Below are 19,905 nucleotides of genomic sequence, written 5' to 3' on the forward strand. Positions count from 1 at the left end.
TCAGACAAGACCAGACAACACCAGACCAGACAAAACCAGACAAAACCAGACCAGACAAACCAGACCAGACCAGACAAAACTAGACCAGACAAAGACAAGACCAGACAACACCAGACCAGACAAAACCAGACAAACCAGACCAGACCAGACAAGATCAGACCAGACCAGACAAAACCAGACCAGACCAGACAAAACCAGACAACACCAGACCAGACCAGACAAAACCAGACAACACCAGACCAGACCAGACAAAACAAAACAAAACAAGACAAAACAAGACAAGACCAGACCAGACCAGGCAAAACAAGACAAAACAAGACAAAACAAAACCAGACAAAACCAGACAAAACCAGACCAGACCAGACAAAACCAGACAACACCAGACCAGACCAAACAAAACAAGACCAGACCAGACCAGACCAGACCAGACCAGACCAGACAAAACCAGACAACACCAGACCAGACCAAACAAAACAAGACCAGACCAGACCAGACCAGACCAGACCAGACCAGACAAAACCAGACAACACCAGACCAGACCAAACAAAACCAGACAAAACCAGACCAGACAAGACCAGACCAGACCAGACCAGACCAGACCAGACCAGACCAGACCAGACCAGACAAAACAAGACCAGACCAGTCTAACACTACTGTTTCTGTTCCTTTTTCCTTACTGTGACACTTACAGAAACACTCCTAAAACCTCCTATTCACAACACAGAGACAGAAACCTCCTATTCACAACACAGAGACAGAAAACCTCATATTCACAACACAGAGACAGAAAACCTCCTATTCACAACACAGAGACAGAAAACCTCATATTCACAACACAGAGACAGAAAACCTCCTATTCACAACACAGAGACAGAAACCTCCTATTCACAACACAGAGACAGAAAACCTCCTATTCACAACACAGAGACAGAAACCTCCTATTCACAACACAGAGACAGAAACCTCCTATTCACAACACAGAGACAGAAAACCTCCTATTCACAACACAGAGACAGAAAACCTCATATTCACAACACAGAGACAGAAACCTCCTATTCACAACACAGAGACAGAAAACCTCCTATTCACAACACAGAGACAGAAACCTCCTATTCACAACACAGAGACAGAAAACCTCCTATTCACAACACAGAGACAGAAAACCTCCTATTCACAACACAGAGACAGAAAACCTCATATTCACAACACAGAGACAGAAAACCTCCTATTCACAACACAGAGACAGAAAACCTCCTATTCACAACACAGAGACAGAAAACCTCCTATTCACAACACAGAGACAGAAAACCTCCTATTCACAACACAGAGACAGAAAACCTCCTATTCACAACACAGAGACAGACACATACACTCAATTTGACATAGAAGTTTGGCCCTTAGGCGATGCTGGAGGGGATGAGGAGTCCAGTGCCAGAGCCTCAGTGTGTGTGTGTGTGTGTGTGTGTGTGTGTGTGTGTGTGTGTGTGTGTGTGCGTGCGTGCGTGCGTGCGTGCGTGCGTGCGTGCGTGCGTGCGTGCGTGTGTGTGTGTGTTTTAAGGTGTAACTCTAATTAACAGTTCAGCTAAAGACCTGCTTCCCTTTGTGGCCAAAGCACAGATGAATTACAGCCAGTCATCAGCGCCCAGAGAGAGAGAGGGAGGGCCAGAAGAGGATGTGAATGGATGTGAATGGGAAGAAGGAAACACACAAACTCAATATCAAAAACACATTCTCTCAAATGTGCTTGTTTGTGTGAATGGCCACAGAGCAGCAGAAAAAGAAGATGGAAAGACACACAGAGTATATTCTTACCCTGCTACTGTAGGGGGCTTGTGTATTCTTACCCTGCCACTGTAGGGGGCTTGTGTATTCTTACCCTGCCACTATAGGGGGCTTGTGTATTCTTACCCTGCCACTGTAGGGGGCTTGTGTATTCTTACCCTGCTACTGTAGGGGGCTTGTGTATTCTTACCCTGCCACTGTAGGGGGCTTGTGTATTCTTACCCTGCCACTGTAGGGGGCTTGTGTATTCTTACCCTGCCACTGTAGGGGGCTTGTGTATTCTTACCCTGCCACTGTAGGGGGCTTGTGTATTCTTACCCTGCGACTGTAGGGGGGGGGGGGGGGCTTGTGTATTCTTACCCTGCCACTGTAGGGGGGCTTGTGTATTCTTACCCTGCCACTGTAGGGGGCTTGTGTATTCTTACCCTGCCACTGTAGGGGGCTTGTGTATTCTTACCCTGCCACTGTAGGGGGCTTGTGTATTCTTACCCTGCCACTGTAGGGGGCTTGTGTATTCTTACCCTGCTACTATAGGGGGCTTGTGTATTCTTACCCTGCCACTGTAGGGGGCTTGTGTATTCTTACCCTGCTACTATAGGGGGCTTGTGTATTCTTACCCTGCTACTATAGGGGGCTTGTGTATTCTTACCCTGCCACTGTAGGGGGCTTGTGTATTCTTACCCTGCTACTATAGGGGGCTTGTGTATTCTTACCCTGCCACTGTAGGGGGCTTGTGTATTCTTACACTGCCACTGTAGGGGGCTTGTGTATTCTTACCCTGCTACTATAGGGGGCTTGTGTATTCTTACCCTGCTACTGTAGGGGGCTTGTGTATTCTTACCCTGCTACTATAGGGGGCTTGTGTATTCTTACCCTGCCACTGTAGGGGGCTTGTGTATTCTTACCCTGCTACTATAGGGGGCTTGTGTATTCTTACCCTGCCACTGTAGGGGGCTTGTGTATTCTTACCCTGCCACTGTAGGGGGCTTGTGTATTCTTACCCTGCCACTGTAGGGGGCTTGTGTATTCTTACCCTGCCACTGTAGGGGGGGGGGGGGGGGGGGGCTTGTGTATTCTTACCCTGCCACTGTAGGGGGCTTGTGTATTCTTACCCTGCCACTGTAGGGGGCTTGTGTATTCTTACCCTGCCACTGTAGGGGGCTTGTGTATTCTTACCCTGCCACTGTAGGGGGCTTGTGTATTCTTACCCTGCCACTGTAGGGGGCTTGTGTATTCTTACCCTGCCACTGTAGGGGGCTTGTGTATTCTTACCCTGCCACTGTAGGGGGCTTGTATATTCTTACCCTGCCACTGTAGGGGGCTTGTGTATTCTTACCCTGCCACTGTAGGGGGCTTGTGTATTCTTACCCTGCCACTGTAGGGGGCTTGTGTATTCTTACCCTGCCACTGTAGGGGGCTTGTGTATTCTTACCCTGCCACTGTAGGGGGCTTGTCTATTCTTACCCTGCCACTGTAGGGGGCTTGTGTATTCTTACCCTGCTACTGTAAGGGGCTTGTGTATTCTTACCCTGCCACTGTAGGGGGCTTGTGTATTCTTACCCTGACACTATAGGGGGCTTGTGTATTCTTACCCTGCCACTGTAGGGGGCTTGTGTATTCTTACCCTGCCACTGTAGGGGGCTTGTGTATTCTTACCCTGCTACTGTAGGGGGCTTGTGTATTCTTACCCTGCCACTGTAGGGGGCTTGTGTATTCTTACCCTGCCACTGTAGGGGGCTTGTGTATTCTTACCCTGCCACTGTAGGGGGCTTGTGTATTCTTACCCTGCCACTGTAGGGGGCTTGTGTATTCTTACCCTGCCACTGTAGTGGGCTTGTGTATTCTTACCCTGCCACTGTAGGGGGATTGTGTATTCTTACCCTGCCACTGTAGGGGGCTTGTGTATTCTTACCCTGCCACTGTAGGGGGCTTGTGTATTCTTACCCTGCTACTGTAGGGGGCTTGTGTATTCTTACCCTGCCACTGTAGGGGGCTTGTGTATTCTTACCCTGCCACTATAGGGGGCTTGTGTATTCTTACCCTGCCACTGTAGGGGGCTTGTGTATTCTTACCCTGCCACTGTAGGGGGCTTGTGTATTCTTACCCTGCCACTGTAGTGGGCTTGTGTATTCTTACCCTGCCACTGTAGGGGGATTGTGTATTCTTACCCTGCTACTATAGGGGGCTTGTGTATTCTTACCCTGCCACTGTAGGGGGCTTGTGTATTCTTACCCTGCCACTGTAGTGGGCTTGTGTATTCTTACCCTGCTACTATAGGGGGCTTGTGTATTCTTACCCTGCCACTGTAGGGGGCTTGTGTATTCTTACCCTGCCACTGTAGGGGGCTTGTGTATTCTTACCCTGCCACTGTAGGGGGCTTGTGTATTCTTACCCTGCCACTGTAGGGGGGCTTGTGTATTCTTACCCTGCCACTATAGGGGGCTTGTGTATTCTTACCCTGCCACTGTAGGGGCCTTGTGTATTCTTACCCTGCTACTGTAGGGGGCTTGTGTATTCGTACCCTGCCACTGTAGGGGGCTTGTGTATTCTTACCCTGCCACTGTAGGGGGCTTGTGTATTCTTACCCTGCTACTATAGGGGGCTTGTGTATTCTTACCCTGCCACTGTAGGGGGCTTGTGTATTCTTACCCTGCCACTGTAGTGGGCTTGTGTATTCTTACCCTGCTACTATAGGGGGCTTGTGTATTCTTACCCTGCCACTGTAGGGGGCTTGTGTATTCTTACCCTGCCACTGTAGGGGGCTTGTGTATTCTTACCCTGCCACTGTAGGGGGCTTGTGTATTCTTACCCTGCCACTGTAGGGGGCTTGTGTATTCTTACCCTGCTACTATAGGGGGCTTGTGTATTCTTACCCTGCCACTGTAGGGGGCTTGTGTATTCTTACCCTGCCACTGTAGGGGGGGGGGGGGGGGGGGCTTGTGTATTCTTACCCTGCCACTGTAGGGGGCTTGTGTATTCTTACCCTGCCACTATAGGGGGCTTGTGTATTCTTACCCTGCCACTGTAGGGGGCTTGTGTATTCTTACCCTGCTACTATAGGGGGCTTGTGTATTCTTACCCTGCTACTATAGGGGGCTTGTGTATTCTTACCCTGCCACTGTAGGGGGCTTGTGTATTCTTACCCTGCCACTGTAGGGGGCTTGTGTATTCTTACCCTGCTACTGTAGGGGGCTTGTGTATTCTTACCCTGCCACTGTAGGGGGGCTTGTGTATTCTTACCCTGCCACTGTAGGGGGCTTGTGTATTCTTACCCTGCCACTGTAGGGGTCTTGTGTATTCTTACCCTGCCACTGTAGGGGGCTTGTGTATTCTTACCCTGCCACTGTAGGGGGCTTGTGTATTCTTACCCTGCCACTGTAGGGGGCTTGTGTATTCTTACCCTGCCACTGTAGGGGGCTTGTGTATTCTTACCCTGCCACTGTAGGGGGCTTGTGTATTCTTACCCTGCCACTGTAGGGGGGCTTGTGTATTCTTACCCTGCCACTGTAGGGGGCTTGTGTATTCTTACCCTGCCACTGTAGGGGGTTTGTGTATTCTTACCCTGCCACTGTAGGGGGCTTGTGTATTCTTACCCTGCAACTGTAGGGGGCTTGTGTATTCTTACCCTGCCACTATAGGGGGCTTGTGTATTCTTACCCTGCCACTGTAGGGGGCTTGTCTATTCTTACCCTGCTACTGTAGGGGGCTTGTGTATTCTTACCCTGCCACTGTAGGGGGCTTGTGTATTCTTACCCTGCCACTGTAGGGGGCTTGTGTATTCTTACCCTGCTACTATAGGGGGCTTGTGTATTCTTACCCTGCCACTGTAGGGGGCTTGTGTATTCTTACCCTGCCACTGTAGGGGGCTTGTGTATTCTTACCCTGCCACTGTAGGGGGCTTGTGTATTCTTACCCTGCCACTGTAGGGGGCTTGTGTATTCTTACCCTGCTACTGTAGGGGGCTTGTGTATTCTTACCCTGCTACTATAGGGGGCTTGTGTATTCTTACCCTGCCACTGTAGGGGGCTTGTGTATTCTTACCCTGCCACTGTAGGGGGCTTGTGTATTCTTACCCTGCCACTGTAGGGGGCTTGTGTATTCTTACCCTGCTACTATAGGGGGCTTGTGTATTCTTACCCTGCCACTGTAGGGGGCTTGTGTATTCTTACCCTGCCACTGTAGGGGGCTTGTGTATTCTTACCCTGCCACTGTAGGGGGCTTGTGTATTCTTACCCTGCCACTGTAGGGGGCTTGTGTATTCTTACCCTGCCACTGTAGGGGGCTTGTGTATTCTTACCCTGCCACTGTAGGGGGCTTGTGTATTCTTACCCTGCCACTGTAGGGGGCTTGTGTATTCTTACCCTGCCACTGTAGGGGGCTTGTGTATTCTTACCCTGCTACTGTAAGGGGCTTGTGTATTCTTACCCTGCCACTGTAGGGGGCTTGTGTATTCTTACCCTGACACTATAGGGGGCTTGTGTATTCTTACCCTGCCACTGTAGGGGGCTTGTGTATTCTTACCCTGCCACTGTAGGGGGCTTGTGTATTCTTACCCTGCTACTGTAGGGGGCTTGTGTATTCTTACCCTGCCACTGTAGGGGGCTTGTGTATTCTTACCCTGCCACTATAGGGGGCTTGTGTATTCTTACCCTGCCACTGTAGGGGGCTTGTGTATTCTTACCCTGCCACTGTAGGGGGCTTGTGTATTCTTACCCTGCCACTGTAGTGGGCTTGTGTATTCTTACCCTGCAACTGTAGGGGGATTGTGTATTCTTACCCTGCTACTATAGGGGGCTTGTGTATTCTTACCCTGCCACTGTAGGGGGCTTGTGTATTCTTACCCTGCCACTGTAGTGGGCTTGTGTATTCTTACCCTGCTACTATAGGGGGCTTGTGTATTCTTACCCTGCCACTATAGGGGGCTTGTGTATTCTTACCCTGCCACTGTAGGGGGCTTGTGTATTCTTACCCTGCCACTGTAGGGGGCTTGTGTATTCTTACCCTGCCACTGTAGGGGGCTTGTGTATTCTTACCCTGCCACTGTAGGGGGCTTGTGTATTCTTACCCTGCCACTATAGGGGGCTTGTGTATTCTTACCCTGCCACTGTAGGGGCCTTGTGTATTCTTACCCTGCTACTGTAGGGGGCTTGTGTATTCTTACCCTGCCACTGTAGGGGGCTTGTGTATTCTTACCCTGCCACTGTAGGGGGCTTGTGTATTCTTACCCTGCTACTATAGGGGGCTTGTGTATTCTTACCCTGCCACTGTAGGGGGCTTGTGTATTCTTACCCTGCCACTGTAGTGGGCTTGTGTATTCTTACCCTGCTACTATAGGGGGCTTGTGTATTCTTACCCTGCCACTGTAGGGGGCTTGTGTATTCTTACCCTGCCACTGTAGGGGGCTTGTGTATTCTTACCCTGCCACTGTAGGGGGCTTGTGTATTCTTACCCTGCCACTGTAGGGGGCTTGTGTATTCTTACCCTGCTACTATAGGGGGCTTCTGTATTCTTACCCTGCCACTGTAGGGGGCTTGTGTATTCTTACCCTGCCACTGTAGGGGGGGGGGGGGCTTGTGTATTCTTACCCTGCCACTGTAGGGGGCTTGTGTATTCTTACCCTGCCACTATAGGGGGCTTGTGTATTCTTACCCTGCCACTGTAGGGGGCTTGTGTATTCTTACCCTGCTACTATAGGGGGCTTGTGTATTCTTACCCTGCTACTATAGGGGGCTTGTGTATTCTTACCCTGCCACTGTAGGGGGCTTGTGTATTCTTACCCTGCCACTGTAGGGGGCTTGTGTATTCTTACCCTGCTACTGTAGGGGGCTTGTGTATTCTTACCCTGCCACTGTAGGGGGGCTTGTGTATTCTTACCCTGCCACTGTAGGGGGCTTGTGTATTCTTACCCTGCCACTGTAGGGGGCTTGTGTATTCTTACCCTGCCACTGTAGGGGGCTTGTGTATTCTTACCCTGCCACTGTAGGGGGCTTGTGTATTCTTACCCTGCCACTGTAGGGGGCTTGTGTATTCTTACCCTGCCACTGTAGGGGGCTTGTGTATTCTTACCCTGCCACTGTAGGGGGCTTGTGTATTCTTACCCTGCCACTGTAGGGGGGCTTGTGTATTCTTACCCTGCCACTGTAGGGGGCTTGTGTATTCTTACCCTGCCACTGTAGGGGGCTTGTGTATTCTTACCCTGCCACTGTAGGGGGCTTGTGTATTCTTACCCTGCAACTGTAGGGGGCTTGTGTATTCTTACCCTGCCACTATAGGGGGCTTGTGTATTCTTACCCTGCCACTGTAGGGGGCTTGTGTATTCTTACCCTGCTACTGTAGGGGGCTTGTGTATTCTTACCCTGCCACTGTAGGGGGCTTGTGTATTCTTACCCTGCCACTGTAGGGGGCTTGTGTATTCTTACCCTGCTACTATAGGGGGCTTGTGTATTCTTACCCTGCCACTGTAGGGGGCTTGTGTATTCTTACCCTGCCACTGTAGGGGGCTTGTGTATTCTTACCCTGCCACTGTAGGGGGCTTGTGTATTCTTACCCTGCCACTGTAGGGGGCTTGTGTATTCTTACCCTGCTACTGTAGGGGGCTTGTGTATTCTTACCCTGCTACTATAGGGGGCTTGTGTATTCTTACCCTGCCACTGTAGGGGGCTTGTGTATTCTTACCCTGCCACTGTAGGGGGCTTGTGTATTCTTACCCTGCCACTGTAGGGGGCTTGTGTATTCTTACCCTGCCACTATAGGGGGCTTGTGTATTCTTACCCTGCCACTGTAGGGGGCTTGTGTATTCTTACCCTGCCACTGTAGGGGGCTTGTGTATTCTTACCCTGCTACTATAGGGGGCTTGTGTATTCTTACCCTGCCACTGTAGGGGGCTTGTGTATTCTTACCCTGCCACTGTAGGGGGCTTGTGTATTCTTACCCTGCCACTGTAGGGGGCTTGTGTATTCTTACCCTGCCACTGTAGGGGGCTTGTGTATTCTTACCCTGCCACTGTAGGGGGCTTGTGTATTCTTACCCTGCTACTATAGGGGGCTTGTGTATTCTTACCCTGCCACTGTAGGGGGCTTGTGTATTCTTACCCTGCCACTGTAGGGGGCTTGTGTATTCTTACCCTGCCACTATAGGGGGCTTGTGTATTCTTACCCTGCCACTGTGGGGGGGGGGGGGGGGGGGCTTGTGTATTCTTACCCTGCTACTGTAGGGGGCTTGTGTATTCTTACCCTGCTACTGTAGGGGGGGGGCTTGTGTATTCTTACCCTGCCACTGTAGGGGGCTTGTGTATTCTTACCCTGCCACTGTAGGGGGGGGGGGGGGGGGGGGGCTTGTGTATTCTTACCCTGCCACTGTAGGGGGCTTGTGTATTCTTACCCTGCCACTATAGGGGGCTTGTGTATTCTTACCCTGCCACTGTAGGGGGCTTGTGTATTCTTACCCTGCTACTATAGGGGGCTTGTGTATTCTTACCCTGCCACTATAGGGGGCTTGTGTATTCTTACCCTGCCACTATAGGGGGCTTGTGTATTCTTACCCTGCCACTGTAGGGGGCTTGTGTATTCTTACCCTGCCACTGTAGGGGGCTTGTGTATTCTTACCCTGCCACTGTAGGGGGCTTGTGTATTCTTACCCTGCTACTATAGGGGGCTTGTGTATTCTTACCCTGCCACTATAGGGGGCTTGTGTATTCTTACCCTGCCACTGTAGGGGGCTTGTGTATTCTTACCCTGCCACTGTAGGGGGCTTGTGTATTCTTACCCTGCCACTGTAGGGGGCTTGTGTATTCTTACCCTGCCACTGTAGGGGGCTTGTGTATTCTTACCCTGCCACTGTAGGGGGGCTTGTGTATTCTTACCCTGCCACTGTAGGGGGCTTGTGTATTCTTACCCTGCCACTGTAGGGGGCTTGTGTATTCTTACCCTGCCACTGTAGGGGGCTTGTGTATTCTTACCCTGCAACTGTAGGGGGCTTGTGTATTCTTACCCTGCCACTATAGGGGGCTTGTGTATTCTTACCCTGCCACTGTAGGGGGCTTGTGTATTCTTACCCTGCTACTGTAGGGGGCTTGTGTATTCTTACCCTGCCACTGTAGGGGGCTTGTGTATTCTTACCCTGCCACTGTAGGGGGCTTGTGTATTCTTACCCTGCTACTATAGGGGGCTTGTGTATTCTTACCCTGCCACTGTAGGGGGCTTGTGTATTCTTACCCTGCCACTGTAGGGGGCTTGTGTATTCTTACCCTGCCACTGTAGGGGGCTTGTGTATTCTTACCCTGCCACTGTAGGGGGCTTGTGTATTCTTACCCTGCTACTGTAGGGGGCTTGTGTATTCTTACCCTGCTACTGTAGGGGGCTTGTGTATTCTTACCCTGCCACTGTAGGGGGCTTGTGTATTCTTACCCTGCCACTGTAGGGGGCTTGTGTATTCTTACCCTGCTACTGTAGGGGGCTTGTGTATTCTTACCCTGCTACTGTAGGGGGCTTGTGTATTCTTACCCTGCCACTGTAGGGGGCTTGTGTATTCTTACCCTGCCACTGTAGGGGGCTTGTGTATTCTTACCCTGCCACTGTAGGGGGCTTGTGTATTCTTACCCTGCCACTATAGGGGGCTTGTGTATTCTTACCCTGCCACTGTGGGGGGGGGGGGGGGGGGGGCTTGTGTATTCTTACCCTGCTACTGTAGGGGGCTTGTGTATTCTTACCCTGCTACTGTAGGGGGGGGGGCTTGTGTATTCTTACCCTGCCACTGTAGGGGGCTTGTGTATTCTTACCCTGCCACTGTAGGGGGCTTGTGTATTCTTACCCTGCCACTGTAGGGGGCTTGTGTATTCTTACCCTGCCACTGTAGGGGGCTTGTGTATTCTTACCCTGCCACTGTAGGGGGCTTGTGTATTCTTACCCTGCCACTGTAGGGGGCTTGTGTATTCTTACCCTGCCACTGTAGGGGGCTTGTGTATTCTTACCCTGCCACTGTAGGGGGCTTGTGTATTCTTACCCTGCCACTGTAGGGGGCTTGTGTATTCTTACCCTGCCACTGTAGGGGGCTTGTGTATTCTTACCCTGCCACTGTAGGGGGCTTGTGTATTCTTACCCTGCTACTGTAGGGGGCTTGTGTATTCTTACCCTGCTACTATAGGGGGCTTGTGTATTCTTACCCTGCCACTGTAGGGGGCTTGTGTATTCTTACCCTGCCACTGTAGGGGGCTTGTGTATTCTTACCCTGCTACTATAGGGGGCTTGTTTTTTCTTACCCTGCCACTGTAGGGGGCTTGTGTATTCTTACCCTGCCACTGTACGGGGCTTGTGTATTCTTACCCTGCCACTGTAGGGGGCTTGTGTATTCTTACCCTGCCACTGTAGGGGGCTTGTGTATTCTTACCCTGCCACTGTAGGGGGCTTGTGTATTCTTACCCTGCCACTGTAGGGGGCTTGTGTATTCTTACCCTGCCACTATAGGGGGCTTGTGTATTCTTACCCTGCCACTGTAGGGGGCTTGTGTATTCTTACCCTGCCACTATAGGGGGCTTGTGTATTCTTACCCTGCCACTGCAGGGGGCTTGTGTATTCTTACCCTGCCACTGTAGGGGGCTTGTGTATTCTTACCCTGCCACTGTAGGGGGCTTGTGTATTCTTACCCTGCCACTGTAGGGGGCTTGTGTATTCTTACCCTGCCACTGTAGGGGGCTTGTGTATTCTTACCCTGCCACTGTAGGGGGCTTGTGTATTCTTACCCTGCCACTGTAGGGGGCTTGTGTATTCTTACCCTGCCACTGTAGGGGGCTTGTGTATTCTTACCCTGCCACTGTAGGGGGCTTGTGTATTCTTACCCTGCCACTGTAGGGGGCTTGTGTATTCTTACCCTGCCACTGTAGGGGGCTTGTGTATTCTTACCCTGCCACTGTAGGGGGCTTGTGTATTCTTACCCTCTGTGTGTATGGCAGAGACGTAGCTCCAGTTGTATCTCTTGACAATGTCCACCATGGCTCTGGCCTGCTGAGCATCCGATGGCACCACCCTCATAAAGTACTTATACAAACTCTGTTGGAGAAAACAGTACTTAATAAGTACTTTACAAACTATGTTGGAGAAAAAGAGTACTTAGAAAGTACTTATACAGACTCTGTTGGAGAGGAACAGTACTTATAAAGTACTTATACAGACTCTGTTGGAGAGAAAGAGTACTTATAAAGTACTTATACAGACTCTGTTGGAGAGAAAGAGTACTTATAAAGTACTTATACAGACTCTGTTGGAGAGAAAGAGTACTTATAAAGTACTTATACAGACTCTGTTGGAGAGGAACAGTACTTATAAAGTGTTTATACAGATTCTGTTGAAGAGAAACACAGTAGGATACTCATAAAGTAATAATAAAATAGAATAGAATGAAGTAGATCAGAGAAAATAGAATAGAGTCAAACATACTAGAAAATAATTGTGTGCCTACCTTGTCACTGAGGTCCATGCTGGTAGCAGAGTAGGCGATCTGGGGTATGTTGAAGAGCTGTAGGAGGTTCTGGACCTGAATGGCCACAGAGCTGGAACCTGGTCCTATCAGCCCGACGATGGGCTTCTTCCCCCGCATGGGGGTTGCAGCAGGGTCCGCACACCTTGGCCCTCCTCTCCCATCGGCTCCTCCCCCGCCTCCCCCCCACACACTGCCTCCCCCCACCTCGGCCTCGTCGGAGGACACCAGGGAGTCTCGTATGAACTCAATGCTCTGCTCCAGGGCCACAGCAGAGTGCCAGCAGGAGTCTCTTATCTCACAGCCCAGGCTGATGTTGGGGAGGATACGGGGGTCAGCGTTAATACGGTCTAAAGTGTGCAGCATGGCCTCAACACGCTGGATACCGTACTGCTCGCGCACCGAGCCGCATTTACGTTCGTGTACCTGGGGGAGGAACACACACGTCGTCACACACACATATACAGCATCACTACACACACACACACACTGGATAGCGTACTACTTACGCTATTTAATTTGATTTGATTTCTTACACCTTGGGTGGATAACATACACCGTCACACAGTCTGAAATTATTGACACACCTTGACAAAGAATAGCAAAAATGACTGTATAAAATAAATAATTCAAAAACTGAGCCATATTGTATGCTAAAACAGTTTTGGGAAATTGTGTTATTTTATACTAATACAATTGCTCAGAGAAATATATTATGTTTAACAAGTAATAGTTTTCTTCTCAAAAAGGTAGGGGTCAAAATGATTGACACCCCTGTTTTAAATACCTTTAAAACCTCCCTTCACTATGCGAGGATAACAACACTGTTTTCTGAGTTGGAGAACACATTGGGAGAGATTTTAGACCAGTCCTCCATTCAGAACCCTTCCAGATCCCTGATATCCTTTGTCTGTGCATATGGACTGTCCTCTTCAATTCAAAGACATATGGAGTGTCTTTTTCAACTCAAAGACATCTGGACTGTCCTCTTCAATTCAAAGACATATGGACTGTCCTCTTCAATTCAGACATATGGACTGTCCTCTTCAATTCAAAGACATATGGACTGTCCTCTTCAATTCAGACATATGGACTGTCCTCTTCAATTCAAAGATATATGGACTGTCCTCTTCAATTCAGACATATGGACTGTCCTCTTCAATTCAAAGACATATGGACTGTCCTCTTCAATTCAGACATATGGACTGTCCTCTTCAATTCAAAGACATATGGACTGTCCTCTTCAATTCAGGCATATGAACTGTCCTCTTCAATTCAAAGACATATGGACTGTCCTCTTCAATTCAAAGACATATGGACTGTCCTCTTCAATTCAGACATATGGACTGTCCTCTTCAATTCAGACATATGGACTGTCCTCTTCAATTCAAAGACATATGGACTGTCCTCTTCAATTCAAAGACATATGGACTGTCCTCTTCAATTCAAACCACAGGTTTTCAATGGGTTTCAAGTCTGGAAGCTAAGATGGCCATAGCAAAATGTTGATTTTGTGGCTGATACATCGTTTCCATTTTGGATTTTGATGTGTGTGTCAGGCGGTGTGTGTAGCTGGTGCATGAAGTCAGGCGGTGGGTGTAGCTGGTGCATGAAGTCAGGCGGTGGGTGTAGCTGGTGCATGAAGTCAGGCGGTGGGTGTAGCTGGTGCATGAAGTCAGGCGGTGGGTGTAGCTGGTGCATGAAGTCAGGCGGTGGGTGTAGCTGGTGCATGAAGTCAGGCGGTGGGTGTAGCTGGTGCATGAAGTCAGGCGGTGGGTGTAGCTGGTGCATGAAGTCAGGCGGTGGGTGTAGCTGGTGCATGAAGTCAGGCGGTGGGTGTAGCTGGTGCATGAAGTCAGGCGGTGGGTGTAGCTGGTGCATGAAGTCAGGCGGTGGGTGTAGCTGGTGCATGAAGTCAGGCGGTGGGTGTAGCTGGTGCATGAAGTCAGGCGGTGGGTGTAGCTGGTGCATGAAGTCAGGCGGTGGGTGTAGCTGGTGCATGAAGTCAGGCGGTGGGTGTAGCTGGTGCATGAAGTCAGGCGGTGGGTGTAGCTGGTGCATGAAGTCAGGCGGTGGGTGTAGCTGGTGCATGAAGCCAGGCGGTGGGTGTAGCTGGTGCATGAAGTCAGGCGGTGGGTGTAGCTGGTGCATGAAGTCAGGCGGTGGGTGTAGCTGGTGCATGAAGTCAGGCGGTGGGTGTAGCTGGTGCATGAAGTCAGGCGGTGTGTGTAGCTGGTGTATGAAGTCAGGCGGTGGGTGTAGCTGGTGTATGAAGTCAGGCGGTGGGTGTAGCTGGTGCATGAAGTCAGGCGGTGGGTGTAGCTGGTGCATGAAGTCAGGCGGTGTGTGTAGCTGGTGCATGAAGTCAGGCGGTGGGTGTAGCTGGTGCATGAAGTCAGGCGGTGGGTGTAGCTGGTGTATGAAGTCAGGCGCAGGAGAGCAGAGATGAGTGAACAATGCACTTTACTTGCGAAAATAGCACAAAGTAACAAAATCAATGTGCGAACAATAATGGTTGCCATACAACACGGATGAACACAGCACCTGGAACAAACCAGCCGGAAACGTACAGACCTTAACCATAAACAATCACACACAAAGACATGGGGGGAACAGAGGGTTAAATACATGAGCAGTAATTGGGAAATGAAAACCAGGTGTGTGGGAAAAACGAGACAAAACAAATGGAAAATGAAAAATGGATCCGCGATTGCTAGAAGACCGGCGACGTCGCCCGCCGAACACCGCCCGAACAAGGAGAGGCATCGACTTCGGCAGAAGTCGTGACAGTGTGCTTAGGGTTAATCTTGCTGGAAGATTCACTTGCAGAGGCAACCAGGTTTGGGCTAAAATGTACTGCTAGTGGGTAAAGTTCATAATGATGTTGACCTTAACAAGGACCTCAGGACCAGTGGAAAATTAACAGACCCATAATACTAAAGATCTAGCATCATATTTGACAGTAGGTATGGGGTTCTGTTCTGCTCATACACATTCCCACTGGTGTGCAGAGCCAAAGAGCTATATTTTAATCTTATCCAACAAATGTAAACACCTGCTGTTTGCTAAACAGAATTGGCACTTGGATTGGAAGCCTTTTTTTGAGCAAACAATATAGCTCAGTATTTAAATGATTTATTGTATACATTCATTTTGGCTAATCATTATCGGGGTGCCAGTCATTTCAGCCCCCACTGTCCATCACACTCACACCATCAGTCATTCATGTGTACATACAGGTTGTCTTAGTCTGAGGGCTGTACCTTGTCCGCTGTCGGCTGGTGATGGACAGAGAACAGGGCTCCTATGATGATGTCACCAGAGATGTGTGCCACGACTCGCCGCTCGTTAGACTGGGAATCGCCAACAGTCCCATGCCACGCCCACATGGGCAGGGCCAGGATGACCCAGATCATCTCATCGGTCAGTTTGTTAACTAAGAATATGTCTTGATGACGTGTCTTGATGACGTGTCTTGATGACGTGTCTTGATGACGTGTCTTGATGATGTCCAGGTTGATCAAGAACTATTATGTTTCATAAGACTAAAGTTCCTCTCCATATTGGGGAGTGGTGGCAAGCCAAAAAAAAATAACAAAAAAATGGAGACTTCCTCTTCCTCCTCCTGCTGCAGAGGTCAAGGAAAGGCCATTGCCACGTAAACAATAACGAGTGCCAGTGTGAAGCAGTGTATCCTGGGAAATACTTTTGAATCCTTCTGGTCGAAACTGAACTCCACTCTGGTTGGTTGAGGAATATCCTCCTCTATGGTGAAGCAGTGGTCTCCATGGTAACAGGTAACAGACAGGTAAAGGGGCGGGTCATTACCTGTAAACAGAGGTAGTGGGGGGTAATCAATCCTTTACAGTGGCTTACTTTGCTGTTTTAAGATCAATGTGTTATCTTCCTGTGACACATCAGGGAGCAAGGAAGGCTGCCAGAGGACTCACTGCTAAATAGAGAAGGAGAACAATAACATACAACACCAGACCAAGCCTCAGAGCACAGGAACCATACCCAGTGAAAACCTATCCAAACAGCCTCATACTCTCACATGAATCCTACCAGTTTCACACCGTTGCCTAATCAGAATATCACTATAAATTGCATGATTGAGGCCTTGTGTAGCTTTTCAAAGGTCCAATTCACAAACTGCTCATGATGAACAACACGGTCCGTCTATCTAATGTCATAAACTATAACTAAAACTTGTTTGTATTTTAAGCAAATATACTGAACAAAAATATCAAAGCAACATGTAAAGTGTTGGTCCCATGTTTCATGAGCAGAAATAAAAGGTCCCAGAAATTTTTCAGACACACAAAACGCTTATTTCTCTCCAATTTTGTGCACACATTTGTTTACATCCCTGTTAATTAGTACACAGGTGCACCTTGTGCTGGGGACAATAAAAGGCCACTCTAAAATGTCCAGTTTTGTCACACAACACAATGCCACAGTTGTCTCAAGTTTTGAGGGAGCGTGCAAATGGCATGCTGACTGCAGGAATGTCCACCAGAGCTATTAATTTCTCTACCATAAGCGTTGTTTTAGAGAATCCAACGTTGTTTTAGAGAATTCCTCACAACCGAAGACCACGTATAACCACATCAGCCCAGGACCTCCACATCTGACTTCTTCACCTGCGGGATCATCTGAGACTAGCCACCCGGGCAGCTGATGAAATTGAGGAGTATTTCTGTCTGTAATAAAGCCATTTTGTGGGGAAAAAATTATTCTGATTGACTGGGCCTGGCTCCTCAGTGGGTCGGCCTAGCTCCCAAGTGGGTGGCCCTATGGCCTCCCAGGCCCACCCATGGCTGCGCCCCTGCCCAGTCATGTGAAATCCATAGACTAGGGCCTAATGAATTTATTTCAATTGACTGATTTCTTTATATTAACTGTAACTCAGTAAAATAGTTGAAATTGTTGCATTTATATTTTTGTTCAGTATATATTCAACCTCACCTCAACTACGCATAACCACATGTCAACCACAGGTATAACATATTTCAAGCGGCGGGAAGCACGGTACACAGATTAGTTTTTAGGGGATGGGTCCAGCGTTAACGCTTGAAGTTTTTGATGTTTATGCAAATAGACTTGATCAAGGTCGTCGGAATGTTGGCAGAGTGGCGGGCCCAACAGCTCAAGCAGTAGGCGGGAAACGATTGGGTCAAGGGATGTAATTAATATGACAGCATCATTACAGCGCCGTAAACGGGAGAGCTGCCCGCGCTGGGTCCATTACGCTGCACCGACCTCTTCCTCAGAGCTATTCATTCTGCAGCCCGCGAGACTGATTTATTATGATACAGACTCCTCCACCACCGTCTCTCACTCTATCTTTCTCTCGCGCGCTCTCTTCCTCGCCAAGGCTGCGGGCGGTATTGCATACCTGTCGTATAGAGCACATCTCACTTTATTACGGAACCGAATTACTTCCCCCTATATTCCATTCACAGAAACATATATCTTCTCAATTAGGCATGCACGTTTATCAGCCCGTAGGCTACAGAGGACACTGCGCTTCTCTCACACCAGTAGAAATTGTCAGGCTAGGCTGCCACATTCAACACACCACGGTTAACGCTTTAAATAAACCCCGTTAATACACCGGTCAATCAACAGTCTGGGTGATTGAAATTGCTCGTAGATGTTGTCATTGATTGGTTGAGTAAACAGAGCGGGAGATGATAGCATGATTTTCACATGATGAGCCTGTGTCCGTAAAAGGACATATAGGATCTCTGTGCCTGTGTAGCCTATATGGATGCCCCTGTGAAGTCTTCCAATGGGTATGTGCTCCAAGCAGGGGCTGACTGGCCCGAAATGCCAGATGGGCTGGTCCATTTTTAGCCCAGTGGGTCTGTCTAACTTTTTTTCTTCAAATGTTTTATCATCTGGCTAATAATGGTGGCATTATGGAAACAAATGGGTCCGTGTGTTAGAAAAGGCAGGGCCTTTCTTGTCCCAGTCCGCTCCTGGCTCCATGGTTAACAATGTCAAATAACAAGACGTGGCGATGGTCTGTCTGTCTGTCTCATAGCCTGTGTAAACGGGACGGATGTGGTAGCTGCATGCGCTTGTCCTCCGGAGCTGTCCGCGGTGCTGAAATTGAACCGTAACAACAGTCGTCGCGCGCGCCACCGTTTACCCACTCAAATATTGCAGAGAAGAGAGTTCTGTAACTTGCATCTTTCTCTTGACAATGTTAAACTAAATCCTCACCGTTCAGACAGACTTCAAGACAGGAGTGCACGAAGGCTGTCTGCTACACGGAATTATGTCAGAGCGAGAGAACAGCGAGTCTGTAGCATTTGGGGGAGGGGGTACGGTACCAATAACCAACCCCGGTAACGTCAGGATATATGCACGTTGGCAGGAGCTTTTAACGGGCAATTAATGCAAAAACATGACAGAGACATAATCTGAAATGAGTATTAGCATTGTCTGACGTCAACCAAAGTCATGTCTCTCCATTCCATTTGAAGTCAACATAGTGTAGGCTATCTGCTGTGTCTCACTGTTGCATCCACAGGCTGAACGCGCAGTTACGTTAAATCCAAATCTATACACAGAGAGCCTTACCGTGTCAATCTGACCCTGCCACAGTCGGGGGGCTCGTGTCATCACGTGTAGCCTACGACCTCGTTAATTTCGACGGGATAACGGCAGAACCAGCACCGGCTGCTCGCGACCAAGGCCACAGCTCGAGCTCATCTCGTCTTCATGTCACGCACAAACTCTGCCGGTGCTATGTCTGCTCACGCATCGCGCGCCAAACCCCCTCTTCTGTTCTCTGCGCTGGTCTCTCAATCCCCCTCTCTCTATCTCCTCTCAGCCAGTCTGTCTCGCGACGGGGCAGCGTTATCTGACCGCTCTCTATATCCTCACACTGTGCTGAGGAGTGACTGTCATATGTGTTTGTCTGACACAACTCCACTCAGGGAGACCTGCGGTTGGTGAGCTTGTGTTTTTTGTTTGGGTTATTTCCTGCTGCGCCTGCCGCTTTCAGACCGCAAGGTGACTGCCTCGTGTCATTCGAAGCCCCGCTCAGCGCGCGCCTTTCCCTCCAGTAAAAGTCCGGTTCGGTGCCTTTGAGTTTCTCTATTCTAGGGTTTGTGAATGAATCCACGCATTGAACCAGTAACACTAGGCTAGATCACCAGATCACCAGATCACCAGATCACACACACAAAAAGTGTGTGTGTGTCTAAAAGTGTGTGTGTGTGTCTGTTTGTGTGTGTGCATGTGTGTGTGTGCATGTGTGTGTCCTCTCAAAAGGAGAATGTCAAGTCTACCACCCCGTGGCCATCCTGAGACATATTGATGGAATGAGCATCTGGGTGTGTTTATTGATCAATGACACTGTCACACACACACACACACACACACACACATTAGGCTGGTCTCAGTAACACAAACAGCAGTCTAAATCATTAGTACTGTCATCAGCAGGCAGGAACAATACACATAGTTAGGCTATTATACTCTCTAATATTAATATAGCCGATCACAAAGCTAGAAGCTTTGTTGCAGGCAGTCAAAATATGCTTTGGTGCTAAAAGGTTCCGGATATCATATTATATTTCCAATGAATAGAATGCAGTCCACGAGAGGACAGTTTTGTGTTATAAACACTAATTCCAG

The 19,905-nt window shown here is 49.2% G+C and overlaps 1 protein-coding gene across 2 annotated transcripts in view; it reads right to left on the reverse strand.

Annotated features, from left to right (window-relative positions):
- The window catches only part of grm5b (glutamate receptor, metabotropic 5b), a 187,633-nt gene that overhangs the window by 167,113 nt on the left and 615 nt on the right, over positions 1-19,905 (reverse strand). Inside the window, exons 1-4 of one of the 2 annotated variants that reach the window (XM_055879596.1) lie at positions 18,844-19,383; positions 15,516-16,080; positions 12,235-12,678; positions 11,711-11,825 (exon numbers count right to left, since the gene is read on the reverse strand). In XM_055879596.1, the coding sequence (XP_055735571.1) occupies positions 11,711-11,825; positions 12,235-12,678; positions 15,516-15,668 (712 nt within the window). In that variant the 5' untranslated portion in view covers positions 15,669-16,080; positions 18,844-19,383. Of the gene's footprint in view, positions 1-11,710; positions 11,826-12,234; positions 12,679-15,515; positions 16,081-18,843; positions 19,384-19,905 lie in introns of those variants that run through there. The other variant, XM_055879597.1, reaches the window with a different exon arrangement.

This window comes from Salvelinus fontinalis, chromosome 24, assembly GCF_029448725.1.
Source record: "Salvelinus fontinalis isolate EN_2023a chromosome 24, ASM2944872v1, whole genome shotgun sequence".
Taxonomy (NCBI): Eukaryota; Metazoa; Chordata; class Actinopteri; order Salmoniformes; family Salmonidae; genus Salvelinus; species Salvelinus fontinalis.